General features: G+C 38.6%; 1 protein-coding gene across 1 annotated transcript in view; it reads left to right on the forward strand.

Moving 5' to 3' along the window:
* The window catches only part of LOC114651761 (G protein-coupled receptor kinase 4-like), a 286039-nt gene extending 273455 nt beyond the window's left edge, over nt 1–12584 (forward strand). The window contains exon 15 of the mRNA XM_028801713.2: nt 3860–12584. Coding sequence (XP_028657546.2) covers nt 3860–4006 — 147 coding nt within the window. The 3' untranslated portion in view covers nt 4007–12584. The remainder of the gene's footprint in view (nt 1–3859) is intronic.
* The last annotated feature ends 10432 nt before the right edge of the window (nt 12585–23016 follow it).

The raw sequence follows: 23016 nt of genomic DNA on the forward strand, positions 1-23016 counted from the left end.
CAATTTGAAAATACTGTATGTATTAATATTGGTATTATTACCTTCACATAGGAAGATCCCATATTCATTTCACCCACTTCTAAGTAGGTATTCTTGTCCGTATAGTTTTTAGTTGATACACAAACAGAAATGTATAGACATACATAAAACAACAATTGTGTATAGAACTGTTGCTTTTGATATTAATAATTTCATTTTTATGTTGTATATACATATCCATTTCATCCTTTAGAATGTACAGTATTACAGTACTGTGAAACTTCTTATCACATAATATTAGAGCCTTTGACCAAAGACACTGACATCTAAAACACTGTAAAGGGACTTTGTGTCTTTTCAGTTTTGGCCAGAAAACAGGGGACTGTCTGCTAAGTGAACAGCTGCACCCCACACACTATAACTGTGTCCTTTTAGTATAAGCACTATGCCTCTGTTTAGGAGAAGAATATTTATTCTGAACTAGTTATTCATACCTTTCAGTTCTGTCTTAATTATTGCCAGTTTTATTGTGAATTAATATTAGACAGATTAAAGTTGCCTAATGAATGTTTCAACATTTTAAAATGACCTGCTTCAAGATATATGTGTTAACTTGATTCTCATTCAATTTATTCTCTATCCAGTCAGAAAGAATGTATTTATTTATTTATTTACTTGTTTATTTATTATAAACTGATGTATTGAAGGTTTTTGCATGTTTAAAACATTGCTCTGTCAATGACATTCACTCGTTTCTCTTCTGAACCCCCTACTTAGATTATATGTTGGTGCCCTGGGTGCAGGGCAGGAGCGAATGCTGGTCGGGAGGCCAGTTTAGTTATAGGGCACACTCACTCACTCAGACATGGAAGGCTGGCTTAGAGATGCAAGTCAGCCAAACCTTTGTGTGACCTAAAAAACCTTTGATGTGATCTAAAAAGTACCAACTCCACACAGACTGGGATTGGACAGAGACTTGGACCCAAGATCCTGGAACTGTGAAGCAGCAGGGCAAACTGCTGCACTACTCTTCTTCTCCTCACTAACATGCAGCTTTTCATAATGGACTTTATTTGGCAGTTGGTTTTATTGTAATACAAATTCGAAAGCATAAATAAGTAACTCCTAGTCAGTTTGTGGTCTCCCTGTAGGGTTTTTGTTTTGGCTTTAGATGCTTTCCGATGAGAAACAAGGACTGAACACTGCTACATTGCTGTACTCACAACATGTATGTGGTGGATAATCTTTTTATATAGTGCCTTTCCTGATGAACACAACTCTAGTGTTATTAAATAAACAGAACAAGAGTTTAACAATATTTGTATACCATTGAACATACCGTAGGTTGAACATTTGTTGGTACCCCTCTACAAAAATTGAGCCCACAATTGTCTCTGAAATAACATGAGACTGACAAAAGTATTTGGTACTCATCATTGCTTATTCAGTATTAAACAAAAATCAGACTTTGCTTTAGATTTTTGATTCAGTACAATATTTAAAGTAATAGCACAAATGAAAATGGCATGGACAAAAATAATGAGGCCCTTAACCAAATATTTTGTTGCACACCCTTTCAAAGCAATCACTGCAAACAAATTCCTGTACCTCTCAGTGACAATAAGGCTAATATGGATTGTGGGAGGAAAACCCGAGAACCCACAGAAAACACCCACTTGGATACTTAAATCATACAAACTCCACAAAGCAGTAAAATTAAATTATGCTTATTCAGTGGCCACCTTTTTTAATGGTACAATACTAGCACACACAGAGTGAACATGCACCTTATTGCTTCTAAGTCTACCAGTGTCTTTTACTTGCATACAAATATAAAATAAATGCTGAGAAATTCATTATTTAATATGCTTGTTGTATGATTTAAACAAATTAATGTAGGTGTATTTACTAGACACATCTAAGTTCGATTTTCAGTCTGATAACTTTTCCATACCTCTGTTTGTTTAGCAATGCATACTATAGTGCTCATCTCTTGACAGTATGCAGTGCCATTCAGTAAGTGATCTGGGCTCAGGAAAGATGTCAGTTTCACAGACTTCACTCGTTCAGTTAAGTAACATAACTTGACAGAATAGCTCAGCCTAAAAACATTTTTTTATCTGTTACATCTCCAATGGTGTTTGTTGTTGTGGCCAAGAAAAATTGTTAATCTCAGGTCTTCATAGAGAACAGAGGTAACAAAATTCCTAATAGAACAGTAGTCAATGTGGACCAATGATGAACAACAGCAAAATATATTATAATGTCCATGGAAGCAATCTCAAATGAATTGTGTCACATAATGCACATAATCAGGTATACAGTTGTATATTCACAATTTCCACACCCATGTATTTTTGCTAAAATATTATTAAATGATCACTAAAATGAGAATGACTTTTTCAATTGAAGAACCACCTCCCCTTTCATTCATTGGTCAAGAGTCTTCCGCAGTAACCGATCATTCATTGGCTGCCATCTGCTACAAGTGATAATGAATATTGTGGAGTGTGGTGTGAGGGGCAGGTACAACTTGTGGACCACCAGGCTGGCACCGCCACCTGAACCCGACACAGACAAGCGTGGGACACAAGTTCAAGGCACACACATTTTATTTTTTTTCTTTTACCTTGTGGGAAACACCTTCCCCGTTGCCCACAAGCCCAGCACAGTCCAAAGCACCAACACAGCACAATACAATATTCTTCCTTTTCACTTTTTTCTTCCTTTCTCCTCCACTCTTCTGGTCAAGCTTCATCACACCCCTCCCGACTCTGGCTTCTCGAGTAGTGGCTGCTGGCTCTTTTTATACTGCACCCAGAAGTGCTCCAGGTGCTTGATGACCTAGTTTTCGGCAGCACTTACCAGGTGTGGCGGAAGAACTGCCCTAAAGGGCTCAGCAGATCCTGCTGCAGCACCCCTTGGTGGCACCCGCGGACCCCAACAGGGCTGCACCAAACTCCAACTCCCATGAAGACCTGCAGGAGTCCGAGGCACTGCTGCAACCCAGGTGGGCAGCCATCTAGCGAGTTAACACTCTGGCCACTCTTGCCCCCTCGGTCCTGGGAGGCGTCCCGGCCAGGCAAGTACCCCAGCCACACGCTACAAACTATATGTGAAAAGTATAAGAAAAGAGAGTGAAAGCATTATCAGGAGGAAAGTTTGCCTCACATTTGTGCTTATCTAAGGTGCTTTGACAAACAGAAGATTAATTTACCACTGCAGTTTCACAAACAGATGATGAATTTGGGACTTAACAAAGTACAGTATGAGGAGAGAGGCAGATCTTCAATTCAAGCAGTTTTAACCATTTTAACACAAATCATTTGTGCATTTCCATGGATGTTGTTCAGCAGTGATTCCTAAGGACATCTGTTTTATCAGTAAATCTGTTACCTTCATTCTCAATAAAAACCTGAGATTGGCCAATTTTGCCAGCTACTACAAACAACATAATAACATAAGAAAATTATCTTTTTTTACAGTCTATTTCTTTAATATTCTGAGATCCACTTAATCCTATTTAAAGACATGGGGATCCCAAGTGTCTCAACAGCTTCAGACTAAAGGCAGAAAACAACCCTTGACAGAGCGTACCTCCACTACAGGGGCCACAAACAGATACACACAAGTTAGCCTTTCCTGCATCTTTTGAGATGTGAATGGAAACATGGAATAAGATGAAAAAAAAATACATACAAACATAGAACGCACAGGATAACTCCACAGAGACAACAAAAGGCCGCGGGGTTTGAATCCAAAACACCCAATCCATGAGGCAACAGTGCTAACCACAACAGTAACCACGGCCCTGCTGTTGGGGTTGAGTAATTTTCCCAATTATAGAATGATAAACACTCAAACTCTTTTTTTTTTCCAGATGATTGAGATGGAATGTTTCAAGGAGCTCAATGTGTTCGAGTCGGATGGCACCCCCGGCCCAGACCTAGATGTTAATAAGCCCAATCCCCCTGCAAAGAAAGGTTTCTTTTATCGGCTGTTCAGAAGGGAGGTAAACCATCATTAGCCCTGCTAGTGTCATTGAACAACTGAGGCAAACCTGGGCTTTTCTGCTGCACCCTGTTATTGTATGACAAAGTCTCCTAGAAAACGACAGGGTCATATTCAAGGGAATTAAAAAGATGCTTGGAAGAATACACACTGAAGCCTGAACCTTACCACTGTCAAGGCTTTCAGCCCTTATTGCAGTTCATTTTACTGAACACAAAGACCACAGCCAGTTAACTGAGACGCTGGACCTTCTGGAACCATATTAACCATCTGTGTTACCATGTTATACTGAAGGGAGGCTTATGAGCTCCCAAGAATCTAACTGCCAAGCAGGAGCCCCTCACACCCTGAAGACAGACATGCAGTTCTCATTCAGTATCCATTTTGATGCTGCTATTATTTTGTAAATCATATCTTGCGACTAGACATTCAATTCACGGATGAGGCTTTTCATTGTTCTTTATCACTTTTTTGAAGTATGGCTTGGCTCTTATAACAAATTAAAGAGAACAAAAGTTTCTCCACTACCTCCAGGAAAGTCGTCCTTAGTTCAGATCTGGTTGAGTGTCTTCGTGTATCCATTTTTTGTCATCTGTTTTTATCTGTTAAACGGGGCGACTTTTGATGTCTCGACATGTTTTAGATTTTTTCATGTCACTTGAGTTTACTAGTTGCAACAAATAATTCAATTATGGTTTTTTTAACTTTTCTTTTTAAAACAATCTTAAGTCAACATTTTGGTATCTGAGATTCCCATTTTCAGAAACAGAACTTTTCCACTGCAAAATCATTTGTTTTAAAATGGACTGAGTCAAACAAAAGACACAGCGAGGAGGTTACTTTAAAAATAGTGGGTCTCAATGCAAGGCCATCTCAACGTAGACAAGTGCACAGTGTCCAAAGAAATGCTTCAGTCAAAGCGTAAGTTTGCCGTAACGTATTGCTTGCAGTGTGACATAAATCTGAAGAATTCAACAAAGACAGATATTTCTGTTTTTTTCTTTGGCAAAGACAGCTTTTTGTCTGTCATCTATTAAAGCATTGACTCTTAAACATCAAATTGCTAGAAAATATTGTAATGAGTGATTTTGTTTCCAGTCCCCAGGTGTTTTTTTTATTAATGGGTTACAGTGGTGATGAAGAAGACCCATCAAGACAGCCACTCTCTAAACCAAACCGTCACAATTAAAAAAAAAAAACAAAAGAATGTTTTACTGTATTTATGACTTGTATTAAAAGTGTATTATAAATGAAAAGAAATTACTGTATGAGTTTACAGATTTTGTACATTTGTACTTGAATTGTCTAGATGTATATTTTCACTAAAGTCGTATTGTACAAAAAGCCATATAAATACCACTTGAATGCATACATTTTTGGAATGTATATTTAAATGTTTGTGGGAGTTTTTTGCCTTTTAATTTTATTTTGTTTTAACATAATAGTTGCATCTGTTGTCCTTTATTTTGCATCACAGGCCATTTATATTAATCCTGTAGTCATTTCTATATGCCTGATTTACTGTGGCATTTTTTACAGCAGTGGCCCATCTATTTACTGAAACAATTTAGATTATAAAAATAGCCAAAATGCTTTCTAAACATTTCATTTGTGAATTTCTTGACCAATTTAAAACATTAATCTGTTGATCAGCCATTGTTGTTTATGTTACTGCATTTCACTAGTTATTCATTAAAAGAATTATGTAAAATTAACATAACATATTTTCTACAGATAGTGAGAAGGCAATAGGACAGTACAGCTTTTAGTATCTGTATGTACATATACAGTATACTGTACATGCATATAATGTGTGTCTGTGTGTATATTTGTGTGTTTACAGACACATTAACATAACATTTTCAAACCTGCTATATACATTATATACAGTATGTATATAAGTATATATATTGTAATAACACAAAGGAACAATATTAAGGGTTGTACCCTGTATAATGTCCAGAAGAAAAAATAAACAAATAATCAGGACTGCAATGGTCCAAAGTTAAAAGTTTCTTAAGTGGGAAAACATGCGGATTCAACAATGAATGCCGACTTCCAGCCAGCCCATCGTTGTTGTATATACCTGTCAAAGCTTAAAGGGGGCAATTTACGAGGGCTAGAAGTGACGTCAGAGACCTTCTCTTATTTCTTTTTCTCTTCTGTGGATAAAATGACATAAACAGTTAACAGCTGCATCTCCCTACCCTCTCGCTCTGAAATTCTTACCTTGATAGAACCCTAAACACACCTCTTGGTGTGCATGTCTGACAATATATATACATATACTCATGTTCAATAGGTAGATATTTACAGCCTTCTTTAACACAAGCTGCCAGTACAATTAAAATAAGCAAAATGATACATACAGAGTTTTTCCAAGTCCCTTTTTGTCCCTGACACCATTGCATTCTTCTGTCTTGTAATGTTTCTTTTTTAATTAGACATATTTCCTCATTATGTATGTTTCCTGTTTCAATCTGGAGTTTAAATCATTAGTAAGAAGCAGTTGGTTCCAGAGCGGTGTACCCAACAGCAAAAATAACTCCATACCAATAAATGTAAATCTATTATTCATTCCATATACTTTATGCCAGATGTGTGGGCTCAAAACAGCTCCATCATTGCCAAATAGTTATCATATTTTAGTTACGGTCACAAACAGTTAATCTGTAAAGACAATACTTACAAAGTGAATTCCTCAAAATGTTGGCTTTTGATTGCATTTTGCTTGTCAGATTTGTAGGGAATTAGTGCCAGTCTCTGCAGCAGTGGATTAAGGGCCATAACCCACTCTGACTGGCGCATTAGTCCATTGCGGTGCAAGCTTACACGCACAAAATATGGAGAAAACCTGAATCTCAAGAAGGACACGATGCAAACTCCGCAAAGAAGACACTCCCCCGATCCGGAACTTGTAGGCAATTCAAGTGTCACCTGTAAAAAAAAAAAAAAAATAATCAGTAGGCAAAACAGAGCAGATTTCCCTAATACAGTCGGTAATATGTGCTCAGTACATGTGATAAAAAAATTACCCTATAATAATAAAATCATTAAAAAATGCAAGTGATGATAAGCATTCATTTTTTTATCTGATTTCCACTCGTAATTCTAAATTCTAATAAAATTTCGTGGCCTAATATTTCATATTTTATGGAAAACCTTGAATCTGATTTTTGGGCTTTAATTTCCTTAGCATTATGTGTACTCTCCGAAAAACAAAGCATTTTTTCCATAATTACGTGTAACAGAAATATGAAAATACGGAAACATTAACATACAGTAGGAAAGGCATGTTGAGTGTCCACTCCTGCACTGACGCAGATTTAGTACACGTGTTTTGATCCAGTCAATAACACATAGCCGATGTGGCAATCGAGGACAGTACAGGCTTGTTTCCTTGAGCACTTTTCTTATAATATGAGAGGGTAGAATGCACATGAGAGGGTAGAATGTCAGTGCCTGATCCACACGAGTGATATGCCCTTTGTGCTATTGTAGGCTACCACAGCACAAGGTTTAATGTCTTCCACATGTCCCCTGACACAAATATTAATATTTGCTGCCTTATGAACAGTGCTTAAGAGGCTAACATCTTTTTGGTCCTTCAGCTTGATCACAATCATTTTGCTTTCTTCCATGCAAGCTCCATGCCACTGAATTCACCAGGCTTATCACAGGCTTATATACTGCTGTATGTATCAGTTTCACTCTCAACGTCTGATGACCAAGTCCCATTGTCATCACTATTGTTGAATTCAACTAATGATACAGTTTCAGTTTGCTCTAAAGCTGACTTTACAGCCCCGTATTTACATACCATTTTGTTTTTGCTGAAGGCTCTTCTCCACTCATGAATATTGATGACCTACCATAGAGTGGAAGAATGCATAGAGAAATCAATGATTTGTCTATGCAATATGATGGTATTTCATTTTCACAAAATGACAGGAGAATACTGTCCAGAGAGTTATTTGGGCTTAGAACTCTGTATTTAGTCAAAACCGGTTACCCCACGTACTGCTCGGGGTTAACCATTTTTAAATAGAATTCAATGCCCACTTCATACTAGGGATTAATGCCAGGGAGGTTAAAGAATGAGGAATCTGTCCTGTGCAAGCTGTTGGGGTCAAAAGGAACTGCTGACAGCAATGTTCAGTTGAGCATTTAACAAGACACTGAAAGAGGTACCTGCAAAATGTTGACATACCCTGTGCTAATTATCATTGTCATTATGGGATGCTTCATTTTTATGCCATCTCTACTTTGAAAGTCCTGTCACTCAGCTATCCACTCTCGAAAATGTTACTTTACTAATATAATTAAACTGCTCAGTAGGGTTAAAGTTTCATATTTTAATTATTTTTTATTAGTCACATACTGTAAAATGCAAAGATTTCATTACACCCCAATCTTTTTTCCATTCACTTTTACTACACTTCATTTTCCTGTGCTATCACCACTCCTTAGAGGCATCCATACCGTGTGTGATTTGTCTAAAACTTTTACTTCATTCCTTTATACTAGTAGTCTTAAATAATTGTGGTGATCAGTAGAGGATACCAAAAGCAAAACTAAAACATCAATGGATGTGCCTTCAAGTATTCTTAGGGCAATGCTTTCTTTTGTTTTAGAATTCAGGTCTGAGTTGAGAAAGGCTTCTTAAGCCCATGCATTCTTCACAATGTGGGCCACAGTGCTCCTCAATCTTAAATATTTAAACTGTCTCAGTTCAGTTGTTTTTTTTCTGTTTGCGTAGCTTTAACTTATCGCTGAGAGATATCAGTAAATAAAATTGCATTCTAAGAGAATGAAGTGATACTATTTTAGGCATTGCTTTGTGCAAGACTTTGTCAAGCTTTTGTGAAGCTATTTCTTCAATGGACAAGTGACTGATACAAGTATGCCCACTCGTTAGTCCAGCCATACACCTTCATCCAAGCTCATCCCAGCAGCAAGAGAACAACCAACCCCAGATACATTCAGTGTGTCGTCTCATCAGTCCTTTTCATGTGTTCAGGGTTGCATGGCTTTGGCACTCATCCTGACAACATCGCTCACAAGACAGTAACTCTGGAAAGGCCACTGCACCGTTAAAGGGCATACACTCCCACACATACAGCCACATTCAATTGCACCAGACCACTCTAGTGATAATAATGCATGTGACAAGCATATCCTTAAAATGTGGGAGAAGACTGAAATAGCCACGGGAAACTTGCATGGATACTGGGAGAATGTAAAAGCTCCACACAGGCAGTGCAAATTCAGACCAGTGTGGCTGTGGCTATGCTGCCAAGTAATAAGTACTGAATTTATTCTTTTCTACTCAGTATGGTATGAAGATAGTTTTAAGTTGTTATATAAAAGTGAAATGATACCTGTAATATGAAGAATAAATGACTTGACTATCCTGGCAGTTATTGCTGGACGACATTCGTGGCTCATTGGTCACCTAAAGGCTAAAAATGAACAACATTTATGATCATTCACATGAGCTGTTGCTTTTGTAAAGACCAAATCAAGTTTCTTGCAAAGTGTGTGCACTATTTTGAGACTCGCGCACATTATTTCTATCTACCTATTTCCTAATTCTAGGCTGTGAGGGTAACACAGACTATCTTGGCTGTAATCAGAAACAACACTGGGAACAACTTTAGACAAGGCAGCAGCCAGTCCATCACACACTCACGTCCGTTTTAGAGTTACTAAACACATACATACTCATTCAAAATCACCCAAATGACTTCTCATCCGTAGTTCCCCTTAAAGTCAGTTGTAAAATGTTTTTAAAAATGATTTCTACACAGAAGAGATTCTAGCTAATGTTATTTTCTACTTTCATTATTCCACAGGCACAGTAAGGTGTTCCTTTGATGTCAGTATTCTGGTTTTGATTCTGATGTTCTTTCCAGCTGTGTTTGTGAAAATCCAGTTTCACCCTTATGCTTGAAGTACAAAATTCGGGTAACATATATACAGTATGTACCCTCGCAGACATAATAAAGCAAATTGTAAAAATAATTACATATTTTGTACAATGATATCAAGTTAGTGAAAAGAGTTGGGGGTCCCAGAATGGCAAGTCCTGTTAATTTTCAGAAGGTTTAGTTTCAGCAGCACAATGCCAGCAAACCCTCATAAGCAACTGTTTCCATCTGTTCTGAAATGACGTCAGACAGACAGACAGACAGACAGACAGACAGACAGACAGACAGACAGACAGACAGACAGACAGACAGATAGATAGATAGATAGATAGATAGATAGATAGATAGATAGATAGATAGATAGATAGATAGATAGATAGATAGATAGATAGATAGATATTTTATTAATCCCAAGGAGAAATTCACAGTTGGAAAGCAGGGAAGAGTTGGGCAGTTGGCTGCCAGTTGGGGTCATCTGGGTCACCAACTTCTGGACTATGAAGGGAACAGGCAAACACATTACACCTTTGGATCTCTGTGTTTCCTTTAATTTAGTCACCATAAGTTCAGACAGCGTGCCTGACACATGCACACATACACGTACAGTACATCATAGTAAGACATTTATCTCATCACCTGAATTTATTTAAAACATCACTGTATTATTATCCCCTTGTGTGACAATTTAATCCCCAAAATGAACGTGTGGAAAAAGTTTGTTCAGTTTTTTGGTTGTTTCCTTCTGACCGAATCCTGTTAACCTTTTCAGCACTTCTAAACAGCATTGTTGGCTGACTTTTTAATGAATTCACGATGGACCAGCGTCTTGTGATCAGGTGACACTACACGACGGCTGGAATTATATTGTCACACATCTCATAAATTATGTTGGGTCAAAGCTGAATCAAGTATATTTTGCAACAAATGATCCACAGAATGAGGAGGAGATTGACCAGGAGACGTTGGAAAACAAAAGGGGTTAACATGAAAGTCGTAAGAAGCAATGAAACCATGCTCGCACTGACTTAGGTAATTATCCCTCACTAATACTACAAAGTTGTTTCGTAGATTTTTGATCCAAGACAAGGATATTAAAAATTGTGTGCAGCCATCTTAAATAACAAAATGGTCATCATGTACCATGCAGTAAATATCATTGTTATACACAATATGGCCACGGCATCAGTAAATCAGGTCAAAAATCATTCAAGATGGTGCTGCAGTCATGTTAAAAAACATAAGAAAATAATTACAAAATAGATATAACCAGCCAATAATGTGAATTCATGACTCTTGAGACAGCTCTGGTGAATCTGTATAATAAACTCATCTGGTGACCACCAGGGAAATTGGTAAAACCCACCTTTGATATGATGGGCTTTGTGACAAACCGCAGCTTATAACTAGCAGGCACCTCAGACCACTTTGATCTTTCACAGAAAATGTCTTGAAGCATTCCAGTTGGCCAGCCAGAAAAAAGGGATGAAGGTAGTGATGGGCCATGCTAGTTGAGGAAATGAAAGCGTTAAGGGAATCCCATGTCCAAAAACATTCATAATGCACAAAAATCTACATTATATAGTGTAGTGAGGTCCAAAGAGATATGAAAGTCCTAAGTGATAGATCACTATGCCATAAAAGAGCTTTACTGTGTCCTCCTTCATCAGAGTGTTGAAGGACTTTACAGCTCCATTTGGTAGCTGTGGGTTTCGTGCTAGTTAATTGACATGTGAAGACAAAACATTTTTCAATACAAAGAGTCATTGCTGTTGGGGTCCCAAGTGTACATCAGTGACCTCCTTTAATTATCGGCAGGGGATCTGGTGTGCAGCTCTAGATATGTGGCTATAGATTCCTTATTTAAAGAGATTTGCATATGGAAACTTTCTGCTCTCCATTTAAGGGATAAAGCAAATTCTCCACTCCAGGTTTGATTTTTTTGTTATTATAATAATTATTTTGTCTTGTAAAAGCATTCAGTCATCATGGTTCACATCCTCTTTCTGACAAGAAGAAGAGCTGCTTTAGCAAAATGCTCATTTGAAAAGGAAACAAGTAAATCATTTTACATTGTTCAATCATAATATGAATCTACGAATGTTTTCTTCTTAATAGTGCACTGTGGCAACCAACATAGGACCTTTGGTTTTCTCAGCAATTTCATAAGCAAGCCAAACGCACCAAAAGGGTCCCGTTGTGGTCATTCCATGACTGTATGGGCGACATTTTCTATTCAGAACGATCTTTGGCCTTGTGCCCATTCGCCAAGCCAGTGAAGGAGGGCGTTTGAATCCAGAGACTCCATTGTCTCTGTCTTGGCCTGGTAAGAAAACACTTTAAAGTTTGAATGTCTGCACAAAGTGCTTTTCAAAATGCTTGGTTTTGTATTGTTTATTTAAATGTTTTAACAATCGAGCATGTAGTAATCTTCAGGTTATTGTTTTGTAAATTATATTACAGTGGTAACATATCTGAAGTCAAATAGGATGCCTCCTTTATTAATGCAAGGTGACCAATTTTGTATTTGTAAAAAAAAAAAAAACAATAATAATGTAATGTATTTCAAACCACTGCGGTCAGTGTAAAAGTTCTATCATTGGGTGTTGTATCATATCCAGATAATTTCTAATTAAAAAAAATAAAACACTGCCATTTCAATGCAAAGTCTTGTTGATGTTTTACTTTTCAAGCGTTGTAAGAAAAGAAACCCAAGAATTTTCCGCTGATCCTGAAGAAAGGCAGCTTGTTATCTGAAGAGGGACCAGAAATCAAAATGACTATTACAAAGTTTACAGGAGCACTTCACCCAAAAATGATATTTTCTTTATATGTTACATACACCATACAGTTTGTAGCCTAGAAGCATTTTTAATCTCATTTTTTCATGGAAAAAAGTTCATAACAAAGACTCTGACTGAACAAAACTCAATATTGACCAATGCTGCACAATGGCAAGCGATGCCAAAAAATGTCCATAGAACAAAAGAAAAGTATTCTTACGTAACACGTGATGCATAATACACACATCTGTTATACATTCAGCTGCTCAAAGTGTGTAAAACACATTCATTTTTTGCTAAAATATAATTAATTATTACTTTTGGAAAAAGTTGTGTGCAACAAAAAAAGAAAAGACGTATTCCCATTTTGAATTGAATACAGGACTCTTGACGAATGAAGGAGACGGAGAGGTGGGACTTCAATTCAAAAGGGAATGAGCCTTTCCTGTTTATGCTGCACACTGAGTTTTCCAGAAGTAAATATTATAGTATTTCAACAAAAAAAAAAACATTTTGTACATTTTGAGTATGTGGATGGATAACAGACATGTGGATTATGCGACAAAAGTTGAGTGAGAAGTTTTATTTTTTCTGTATAGCTGCCATTATCCAGCATCTGCCACTGTTGAGTACCATTTGTAAGAATCTTTGTTATGTACTTTCTCCATGAAAATATGAGATTAAAATTTTTTCCTGGTAACCACTTTAATTTATATGGGGGTAAGTAACATAAAAAATATCATTTTGGGTGGAATATTCCTTTAACCAGAATTTCCTGCAAATTTTCTACACACACCAAATGAACAGAGTTTTGTTTTGCTTTCCTATGCAGTTTTGGATGATCCATTAATCGTTGGAAATTACCTTTATGTGATTGCGTAATTGATGTCTTGTGACTTCCAGGATGGATATCCATGGCAACCAGCCCAAAAGATGGCAGTACCCACTAAAGAGAGTCAGAAAAGACTTTAAACGTCTTGAGAAACAACACCAAAAAAATATTTGAAGTGCAGAAATAAATTTTGATTCTTTCAGAAAATTAAGAAAAGGAATTTAAAAACACACAAAATAAGAATAGAAAAAATGCTTCTATGAATCCGAGCTATAACAAAAACAGCTAGGCCTCAAGGTTCCAATGAAGCCTATAGAAACATTCAGTAAACCTGCAAAAACAAGGTGTATGGTGATGAAAAAGAAGCCATATGAAGAATAAATGTTCACATTCACAATGCTGAAGTACCAATTTAAAAAAATCTATGTAATAAAATACAGATGTCTGTGTGTGTATGTATGTGTGTGTCTGGTCCCACCAAGGCACAGAAGGTATGCTAAGAGTCGTCTTTAAAGAGGGGAAGTATCTTCAAGAAGGCTGTCTACCATTTGTGGTTGTCAAACAATTGACAGGAAGCAAATGTCTTGAAATAAGAGTGTGAGAAGCAGGCTTTACAGAAGTAGAACTTAAGAGAAAAAGTGTCGGGCAAGGCAGTTTGACACACACAAGGCACAAATTAATAGAAGGCACAATGGGAGTCATTTTCATAGATAGGAATTATTCACACGTGACAAGAAATGTTTTTATGGGAGCCCCACTACCTTTGGTGCTAGTCAAAAAGCAGAAAATGAGAGTATGAGAAGCAGATATTATGAGAACGTGATTGAGAGGGGAAGCACCAGGCAACAGAAGCTGAGACATATGGGGATACTGAAGAAAAGCATTGGAAGAACACATTGGAGCAGCCCGGTGCCACTCAGATTCACACTGTGGAAGTGATGGTGATTTATTCATTTTGGTGGGGATACCAGGAATGCACCCGGCCTTGGCCCGACCCACACTCACTCACAGACAGACTCGAAATCCAATAAATCAAATAAATGAATGAAGAATAATAGTAATATATTAATGGAAAGTAAATATAAACTATATAAACCTTCCCCTTCTCCTACAGCGATAACAAATACAACACACAACAGTAAACACCTACGACAATGTCTATGAATCAGTCCCGTGTAACAGTTGCAAATGAAGCTTGGTGGCAGATCCTGTGAACTGTGGAGGTGAGTATAAAGTTTGTCCTGTCGTTTCTGAAGCATTTTATGTTGAGGTGTGTAGGATCGCTCCCTCCGATGAAGACGATGCAGACAGGCTCGAGACAAAACTTGAATCCAATGCAAGAGTAATGCAGGACACCCACGTAATATCCACACAGACAAACGGTGACAGTGCTGACAAACAAACAACGGTGCCCATTTCTCTATTTAGATGGCTCTCTTTTAAAGTTTCTGCCGGCCCTTCTTGTCCCCACCAGCCCCTGTGCCCATTGCAGATGTCTAATCAGAGCAATACCCTCAGGGCGGCTGGGAATTGGAGTCCATTAAGTTGTAGCACTAATAATAATAATAATAATTCTTTGCATTTATATAATGCTTTTCTCACTACTCAAAGCGCTCAGCAATTGTAGGTTAAGGGCCTTGCTCAAGGGCCCAACAGAGCAGAGTCCCTTTTGACATTTACGGGATTCGGGATACACTGCGACATTCACCACTCCAAGGTTGTTGTGTAATGCCGAGCCCAGGCTTGAGGTTGGTGATGTTAACAGTGTCTTATTTTCTTGGTCCCTGGCAATCCCCACTCTACTGAATAGGTCACCGGACTCTTCTGGTGGACTACCATTGTAGTACCGAACCACTGAGAGAGGAAGCCGCCGAGAAAAGCAGTGTTAAACTCCGCCCAGTTGTTACATTTGTACCATTCTGCAGACCAAGAAGCATGCGCCTGACCACTCAGAGGATTCCACTCCACGAACAAGTCAACCTTCTCTACAAAGTCAACGATGCTCATGGGTGCACAATGAGGGACCAGGTTAGGGAACACCATTTGGGGCACTACAAACAACCATGACAACTGTACCCAGTCGTTCCCCACCCCTGCTACAGGAATCTACTGCCTTAGTGGCTGTGAGAGGCACGCCAGCTCTCCTGCACCTGCCTCCTGGTCTCTTCTCTCATGATACTCAGACATCTGTGGCAGCAATGAGGCTATGGACGGTCGATTGATGAAGCTGTGGTGATGTCACTCACAGACAGAGACACGAAATCCAATAAATGAATTAATAATAATAATATATTAAATGGAAAGTAAATATAAGCTACAAATAATGAGATAAGCCTCCCCTTCCCCTATGGCGATAACAAATACAACACACAACAATAATCACCTACGACAAAGTCCATGAATCAGTCCCATTGCTTCAGCTGCTGAGGAAGGGATCTCCCTGGGAGTGGACGCTGGCAGACCAGAACTCAAGAGTGCACTGACAAGTACAAATATTCCACCACCAAGAAGGAATGCCTTGCTGTCGTGTGAACTGTTGAGAAGTGGAGCATTCAATTGCCCGAAGGCCACGTCTGGGTTAACCAGGTGGGTGTTGCACCTCCAACAGTTTACGTTCAAGGAGTGTTATCGTAAGGGCTGTGCTAACGTTGTACCTGATGCGCCATCCCGGGTACATGAGCCAGCACCCGTAGAATATGTGGTATCGGTCTCCAACCTTTGGCCTTGGTTCAGCCGTAAACAACGACCTGGGGGTGGGAAATGTAGCAGTGCTACACATGTAGGGCCACAGGTATCAAACATTTTTAAATTTGTTCTACTACCTGTCTTTGACAAGTCACGTAACTAGTAGATATATAAATACACTACAAACAAGTGAAAATGTGAACTGTGTGAGTTAACTCGGACTAGACAGCCAGCCCTGAGCACCTGGACTATAACTTACTGGAGCAGTTCTCAAAAAACCAGAAGCTCAAGGCTGATAGGCCTACTTGTAACTCTAAATCTTCATCTCAGACATATCTAAATGCTGAGACGAGCCATTTGAAATCTTTGATATTTTGTATCTTTATTCATCCAAATCTTTATTTTTTGCTTAATTCTTTCGAAATGTGCTAAATTCACTTTATTTATCAGCCATCATCAGGTAGTTAGAGACATCATCCTGGGAAAGAAAACCCTGATGCCAGGTATACATGTTAGTTGTTTTTAGATTACTGACTATTCAAGTGATTATTGTTAACTTTACATGAAGAAAGGTCTCTTTAAGTGGGATGCATGTTACAGTACACATAGGGAAGGGAACAAATAAGAATGAATAACAGGAGCGAGAAGATCATCACCAAACAAGACACAGAAAATCTGAAGCAGCTCTGCACCCAGACTTGAAAAGACTCATCTTCAGTTGTCTGTATTTTTACCCAAGTATTTTTAATAAAGACTCTTTTTCATATTCATTTCCTACTCTTGCTACCATCAGTTTTACTGCGTTTTATTAATTTTGCTTTATAGTAATATTGATTGTTTCATTGCTCGACTGGATCAAGGTATAGAGTTTAGAGCGCCTCTTGTGGGTGATTGCCATATTGCCACTGGGCTTAGCAGCTGAGAGGAGAATAAAAAAATAACATTAGATACGTGCTTCCCAAAAGACTTAGTTGTTCAAAAATCGAATTATCACAGGAACAGTTTGCTTATAGATTGTCAGGATTTTATTTATTGAACTTGCAGATGCCATTAGGCTTTTTGAAAATCCTTTTGACATAGCTGTCAATTGAGCACTGTCCACCCTTCAACTGGACCTCATTGATTTGCAAAACAATACTGCTGATCCGATTATATTTTACAAATAACTTTCAAGTGGCAATTTTACTACTCTGAAAACAATGACGTGGTTTTATTACCAGGCATGGAAGCACATACACCTGTGAGCAGACTTTCTCATGGATGAAAACTACAAAGTCAAGGTTGAGATCCAGCCTCTCTGATGATCATCTGCATGCTAGCCTGCGCATTACTATATCCAAAATGAATCCCAGACATTGGCCACTTAGCAGGTAAGAAGCAAGCACACACGTCGTGAACGGTGTTTTGATGGATCAAGTTGTCTGGCCCCCAAAGGTGAGAGGAGTTTTATTACTGGCCCATGGAGTAAAGGTAAGTTTTCTGACCCCTGGAACTTCTACACCAGAAAACTGATACACAGAAATATTCCTGCACCTCCTCCCTCTGTTGTTACTTTCATCTATTTATAAAAGTGTTGTTTTGGTGCCATCTGGCTGCCATTTACAGACATGAAGCCTTCTCAACAAACTGATTCCTGCTGTCCTTTAAAACTTTGATATTGTCAGTGTCAGTAGCCTTAGTTATTGTTTTGTGATCCATTTTTTAATAATTTTAGAGATAAACATTTTAACAAGAATTGATATAAAAACCCAATGTCTCCTGCTACATTCAAATGTATAACAGCAAAGAGAGCAGAGGACCAGCTAGTGAAGGAACAGTACGACATCAACTCCATTAGAAAGAAGAGCTGAGGTTGAATGCTGTGCCCAGGACTCGGAGGGCATCAATGCTTGGATTGCTTTAGTTGTTTTTTGATGGAATGTATTATGAAAAGATATTATCTGTGTGGTAAAACCTATTAGGGACATTGTAGCCAGTTCCACTCTAAGGCTGCTGAAGGAAGTGGGCATTAGAGGGCACCCCAAGCGGTAGACAATTAAGGAACTTGCCACTGTCACCAAAAGAAGCAGTCACTGGTTGTGGCTGAAGCGAAACGAGACAGTATAAACTGTCTAATGACCACTTAGTAACCATGCAACACACACCCAGGTCTGATCAGCCTGTGGTGGACCTGCCTCGGCTGAAGGTGTCTTGTGGTTATAAGACTGAAACACGGTATGAGGCCGGGGTCCACAACTGATGATGTGTCATACTGGTGGAAACAACACTAAGGCTCATCAGTCTCAATGACATCACAACAAAGAAGACATCTCCAACCCACTAAAGGCAAGTGCTGTGCTGAATTGTCAGGGTATAGATCATCTAGTCCTATTAAACAAACTAGTGTGAAGAAATATTTCGGACAAATTAAAAAAAAAAAAAGAAATACACAAATAAAAAGGACATTGTGAAATGTAGTAGTAACTAAAGAAAAGGAACCTGAAATGTGAGCGCAAATAAATTAATGTATCATAGAATATGTTTTTAGTTTCTTTTTTATTTAATTTTTCCGTAATAATATTGCCCCAAATGCAACATGAAGTAAGACTTGAATTTAAAACTGTCACCTCCACTCGTCAAACCTGAGAGGGTGGGCTCTAGCAATGCTGTGTTTTAATTGATGAATTGTCGCTACACCAAATGTAAACCTTCAGCAATCAAATGCCACATTTGCAATAGATCAGGGACGTGCGGTCAGGGGAGGCAGAGCCTTGACTTTCATCATGAAAGTAAAACAAACTAATAAAAAAACTAATGATAACATAAAATAAATTTGTCCACTGGTCTGTGCGATAATTGTTTTCTGTATGATTCCAATAAATTTGATCATTTTTGTAGTCAAAATCACTGAATTGGTGCATTTCCTGTTCAAATATAAAGGAGACACGTAAGGTGTGGCAGCAAGGAGCCTCACCTCACCTCAGACTGCGCTCTCCCTCACACACTGGTTTGATGCTTGTAATTGGCGCTTGTCTGTTGTTGTCTCTCTGTATGTCACCAATATAATGTTTGCAGACACGTTTATTATACACCCTGACTTTTCACAGTCTGGCTAATATCTTTAATGAATGTGTGTGACATATTTAGTCTTTCTGATCGGACATAAAACCGCAGTGAAAAGGCACAAGGTGAGGCAGACAGTACCGTGCCGCACTGAAGGTGGCGCATGTGAGCCCAACAGGAAAATAAAGAGGACTTCTACAAGAAACTGACTGAGATTTTCATGGAGAAGGATAAGCGCATGGACTTCATTTACAAATAAAGGTAAGACCATAAGCGGTTTTAAATTTTATAAAAAATGGGATCAGACTAAGAAAAAAAATCATATATTTAAAAACTTAATTTTGACCTTAAATAAAATATTCTTTTGTTTTTCTTGTTATCCTTTTGTTGAACAGGCTGTATTAAAATTCATTAAAGCATCAGAATTAAAACATTAGTTTTAATTGCTAATTTGTTAATAAATGTAATTAATTTTTTAACATTGCTTTTAAAAACAACTAAATGTTTCAATTAAGGTCAAAACTGAAATCCATTTTTTTGTATACCACTCTATACTTTCATTTGTATTGAATGAGTGTGAATTGTGAAATTGCAATGGAAAATTTAGAACACATGGAGGGTGCAGAGCAGATGCGCTCTCTCGCCACTATAAATGTAACGTTCTTTCTTAGCCAGATATGTACCTTACCTATCTGGGTGTAAAGAATGCTGATGAGATATGAAACATGACCAGCAGTCAATGTGCATTATGGCTGCCAATTGAATTGTGAATAAGCTACTCTTTTGGGTTCATGTATTTGTAAATTTGACTCTGATGGAGTCAGTGCCTCACCAGCCACGTCACTGCAATAGATTGACATTTCAGGCTCAGGCTCCCGATGATGAATTTTGTAGTTTATAGAATTAAAGTCACCGTTTCACACGTGGACATCTTTTTCTTGCACTAGTTGTTGTCATCATAACTTTGAGCAAGCGCATAATACACATGATTATCACATCAAGCAAAACACATATGTCCACTCTGCGGATGTTTCACCAATCAAAAAGAAGCTGTTGATCTACTTAGTGTACGGCACATGTGGAAAGGTAACCGTGTAGCACATTCCAGGGCTGTAACACCGGGGTGACTTCAGTGTACAGAGCAGCTGTTGTGTAGTGAATGCAGTGTGCTCTGGGGGCTGTGACACCGAGACAAATTCAGTTGTAAGATAAGTATTATGGTAGCGAGTCATTGACTGAGTGTTCTGGGGGCCACGACACCGGACAGTAAATGGGGTTGCCAGTGTGTTCCACGAATTTTGTTTCATTGTCATTTTTTGTTCTATTTCAATTGCAACTTGAATAAATAGCCTAAGTGCAACATTCCTTTTTTTGATGTTCATTTTGGTGCAAGTGCCTTCTGTTAGACTCTCTAATTGGTTGCTTCAATATTCGTGTTGTCAGGTCGAGAACAGATTATACATTAAAGTGGCTTGACCTTCTATCTGGGCTTTTACAGGCAGAGAGTGGACCTCTGGGTATGCGTTAAAGTGGATGCACCCCCAAAACATATTTCTAAGGGGACAGGGCATATAACTAAACACATAAACAAAACATTATTCAATATATAATGTACAAAATGTATAAGAAAAGCTAAATATAACATAAAACAACAGTTTACATGTGCCCAAGTTAAAAACCTGGCTAAACCAAAACACTCAGTTTGTCAGTTTGGAGCCTTTTGGCCTGTGTAAGCCACAATGCCTGCTTCTTAAGTTTGGGAACCAAGCTTACTTGTGCTGGTGAAGCCAAAGTTTTGTTTTTCATGCCTGTTTATGTTGTGGCAGGAAACTGACAAATTTTTAAAGAGAAAACCAGGAGAGAGATACAAAACAGAAAAGGCTCAAAACCAGGAGATCAATTCGTGCCAAAATCGAGAAGCCAAAGAGCAAGATTAAAGGACAAAACGAAAGTCAGGAGCCCAAGGGATCAAGTCAGAAAACAAGAAATATTCACGATAGGTTTAGCAAAGCTTATTTGTATCTGAAACTCAGATAAAGATATGGCAAAGTTTCAAACCATTGCTGCAACTGCCAGCAGGTGACAAACATGGGCACCACATCCCCACCAACAGTAGGAAAGGAACAAGCTGCGGTGCACTCAAGATACATGTGACAGCCGCCAAAAGAAATACAATTCAAAAGTATAACAGTATGGAGTACTAAGCTGATTTGTTAAGTGACGCCTCCTTTTTTCAGTTTCGCAAGGTAGATAAATCATAACACCTGGGAAGTCTGATGCCTGGTAAAACTCAAACTTCTCTAATTTGATGTACAAAGTGTTTTTTTCCTAAACAAGAAAGATTGTCTTTTAGATATTCAATGAGTGTCCAAATCTGATAAAAAAAATAAAAACATTTGGTATACTAAGTCAATGTAAATTACTAGAAATACTCCTAAAACATCTTGGAAAATATCATTGACTAATAATGGAGAACTGCCAGGGAGCATATGGCATGACAAGTGTGATGGGCAGGCATCCCGGCCAGGATGGGGCAAAAATAATAACCAGCCAGTGTGATGCAAGGACAGGGGAGAAAACCACCTGTCAAAACTACATGCTCCCCAGCACGCTAGATGGAAGCTAGCGATACTACCTGTAAGGACACCTACAAGGCATACCGGGAACTGTAGTTCCATGGGGCAGCCTCCTCAGGTTCCGTGGGTGCCACCAGGTGGTGCTACAAGGATCCATGATCCCTACTTTGTGGGACTTCCATTTGACCCAGAAGTACTTCCAATGGGCTACATATATAATCTTCCTGTAGGTAAAGGACTCCAGGCAGTAATTCTACAACATGTTAGTATTGCTGATGACGTTCGCAGTTCTAGAGAAGTAAGAGTTGAGTACCTGTGCTGTTTTGTATTTGAACTCTTCAGAAAATCCATTTTCAATTGCAGAAATTAGTGGATTATTTCATCCTAACCTGCTGAAAGAGTTTTAAAATCAATCGCTGTATGCTTTTACAAATTGTCAAATATTTGATGAATGAAGAAGTGGCCTGTTCTCAGCAAGCGGTATCATGCGATTATCCACCCTGTCATAAACGGTTTGACTGTTCTCAGGGTATCTTCTGAGATTTTTAATTGGATTTTTTCCATTGCTTGTTTAATCAGTAATTTTCAGTAACTGCATTCTTGAACCTTTCTGAAAGTGAACATGCAAATCTACATGGTGACAAGTCCATCCATCCATCCATTATCCAACCCGCTATATCCTAACTACAGGGTCACGGAGGTCTGCTGGAGCCAATCACAGCCAACACAGGGCAGGGCGCCAGCCCACCGCAGGGCACACACACACACACCAAGCACACACTAGGGACAATGTAGGATGGTGACAAGTCTTTGAGTCAAAACAGGAAGGAGTTTGTGAGACAGGAGGAGCTGTTTGCTCATCTATGGTGCCCAACTCAGTAGAACAAAATCAGCACACCACACAGAATGTAGATTTTCAATTTCAAATGCTATGCAATAAAAATTCACAGTTATATGTATAAAATAACATTTTGAGTATTTAATGTGACTTTTATATATTTTGGGTACTGAGTTCCATCCATCCATTTTCCAACCCTCTGAATCCGAACACAGGGTCACTGGGGTCTGCTGGAGCCAATCCCAGCCAACTCAGGGTGCAAGGCAGGAACCAATCCCGGGCAGGACGCCAATCCACCGCAGGACACACACACACAACAACAACCACACACTAGGGCCAATTT

This window comes from Erpetoichthys calabaricus, chromosome 5, assembly GCF_900747795.2.
Source record: "Erpetoichthys calabaricus chromosome 5, fErpCal1.3, whole genome shotgun sequence".
NCBI classification, from domain to species: domain Eukaryota; kingdom Metazoa; phylum Chordata; class Cladistia; order Polypteriformes; family Polypteridae; genus Erpetoichthys; species Erpetoichthys calabaricus.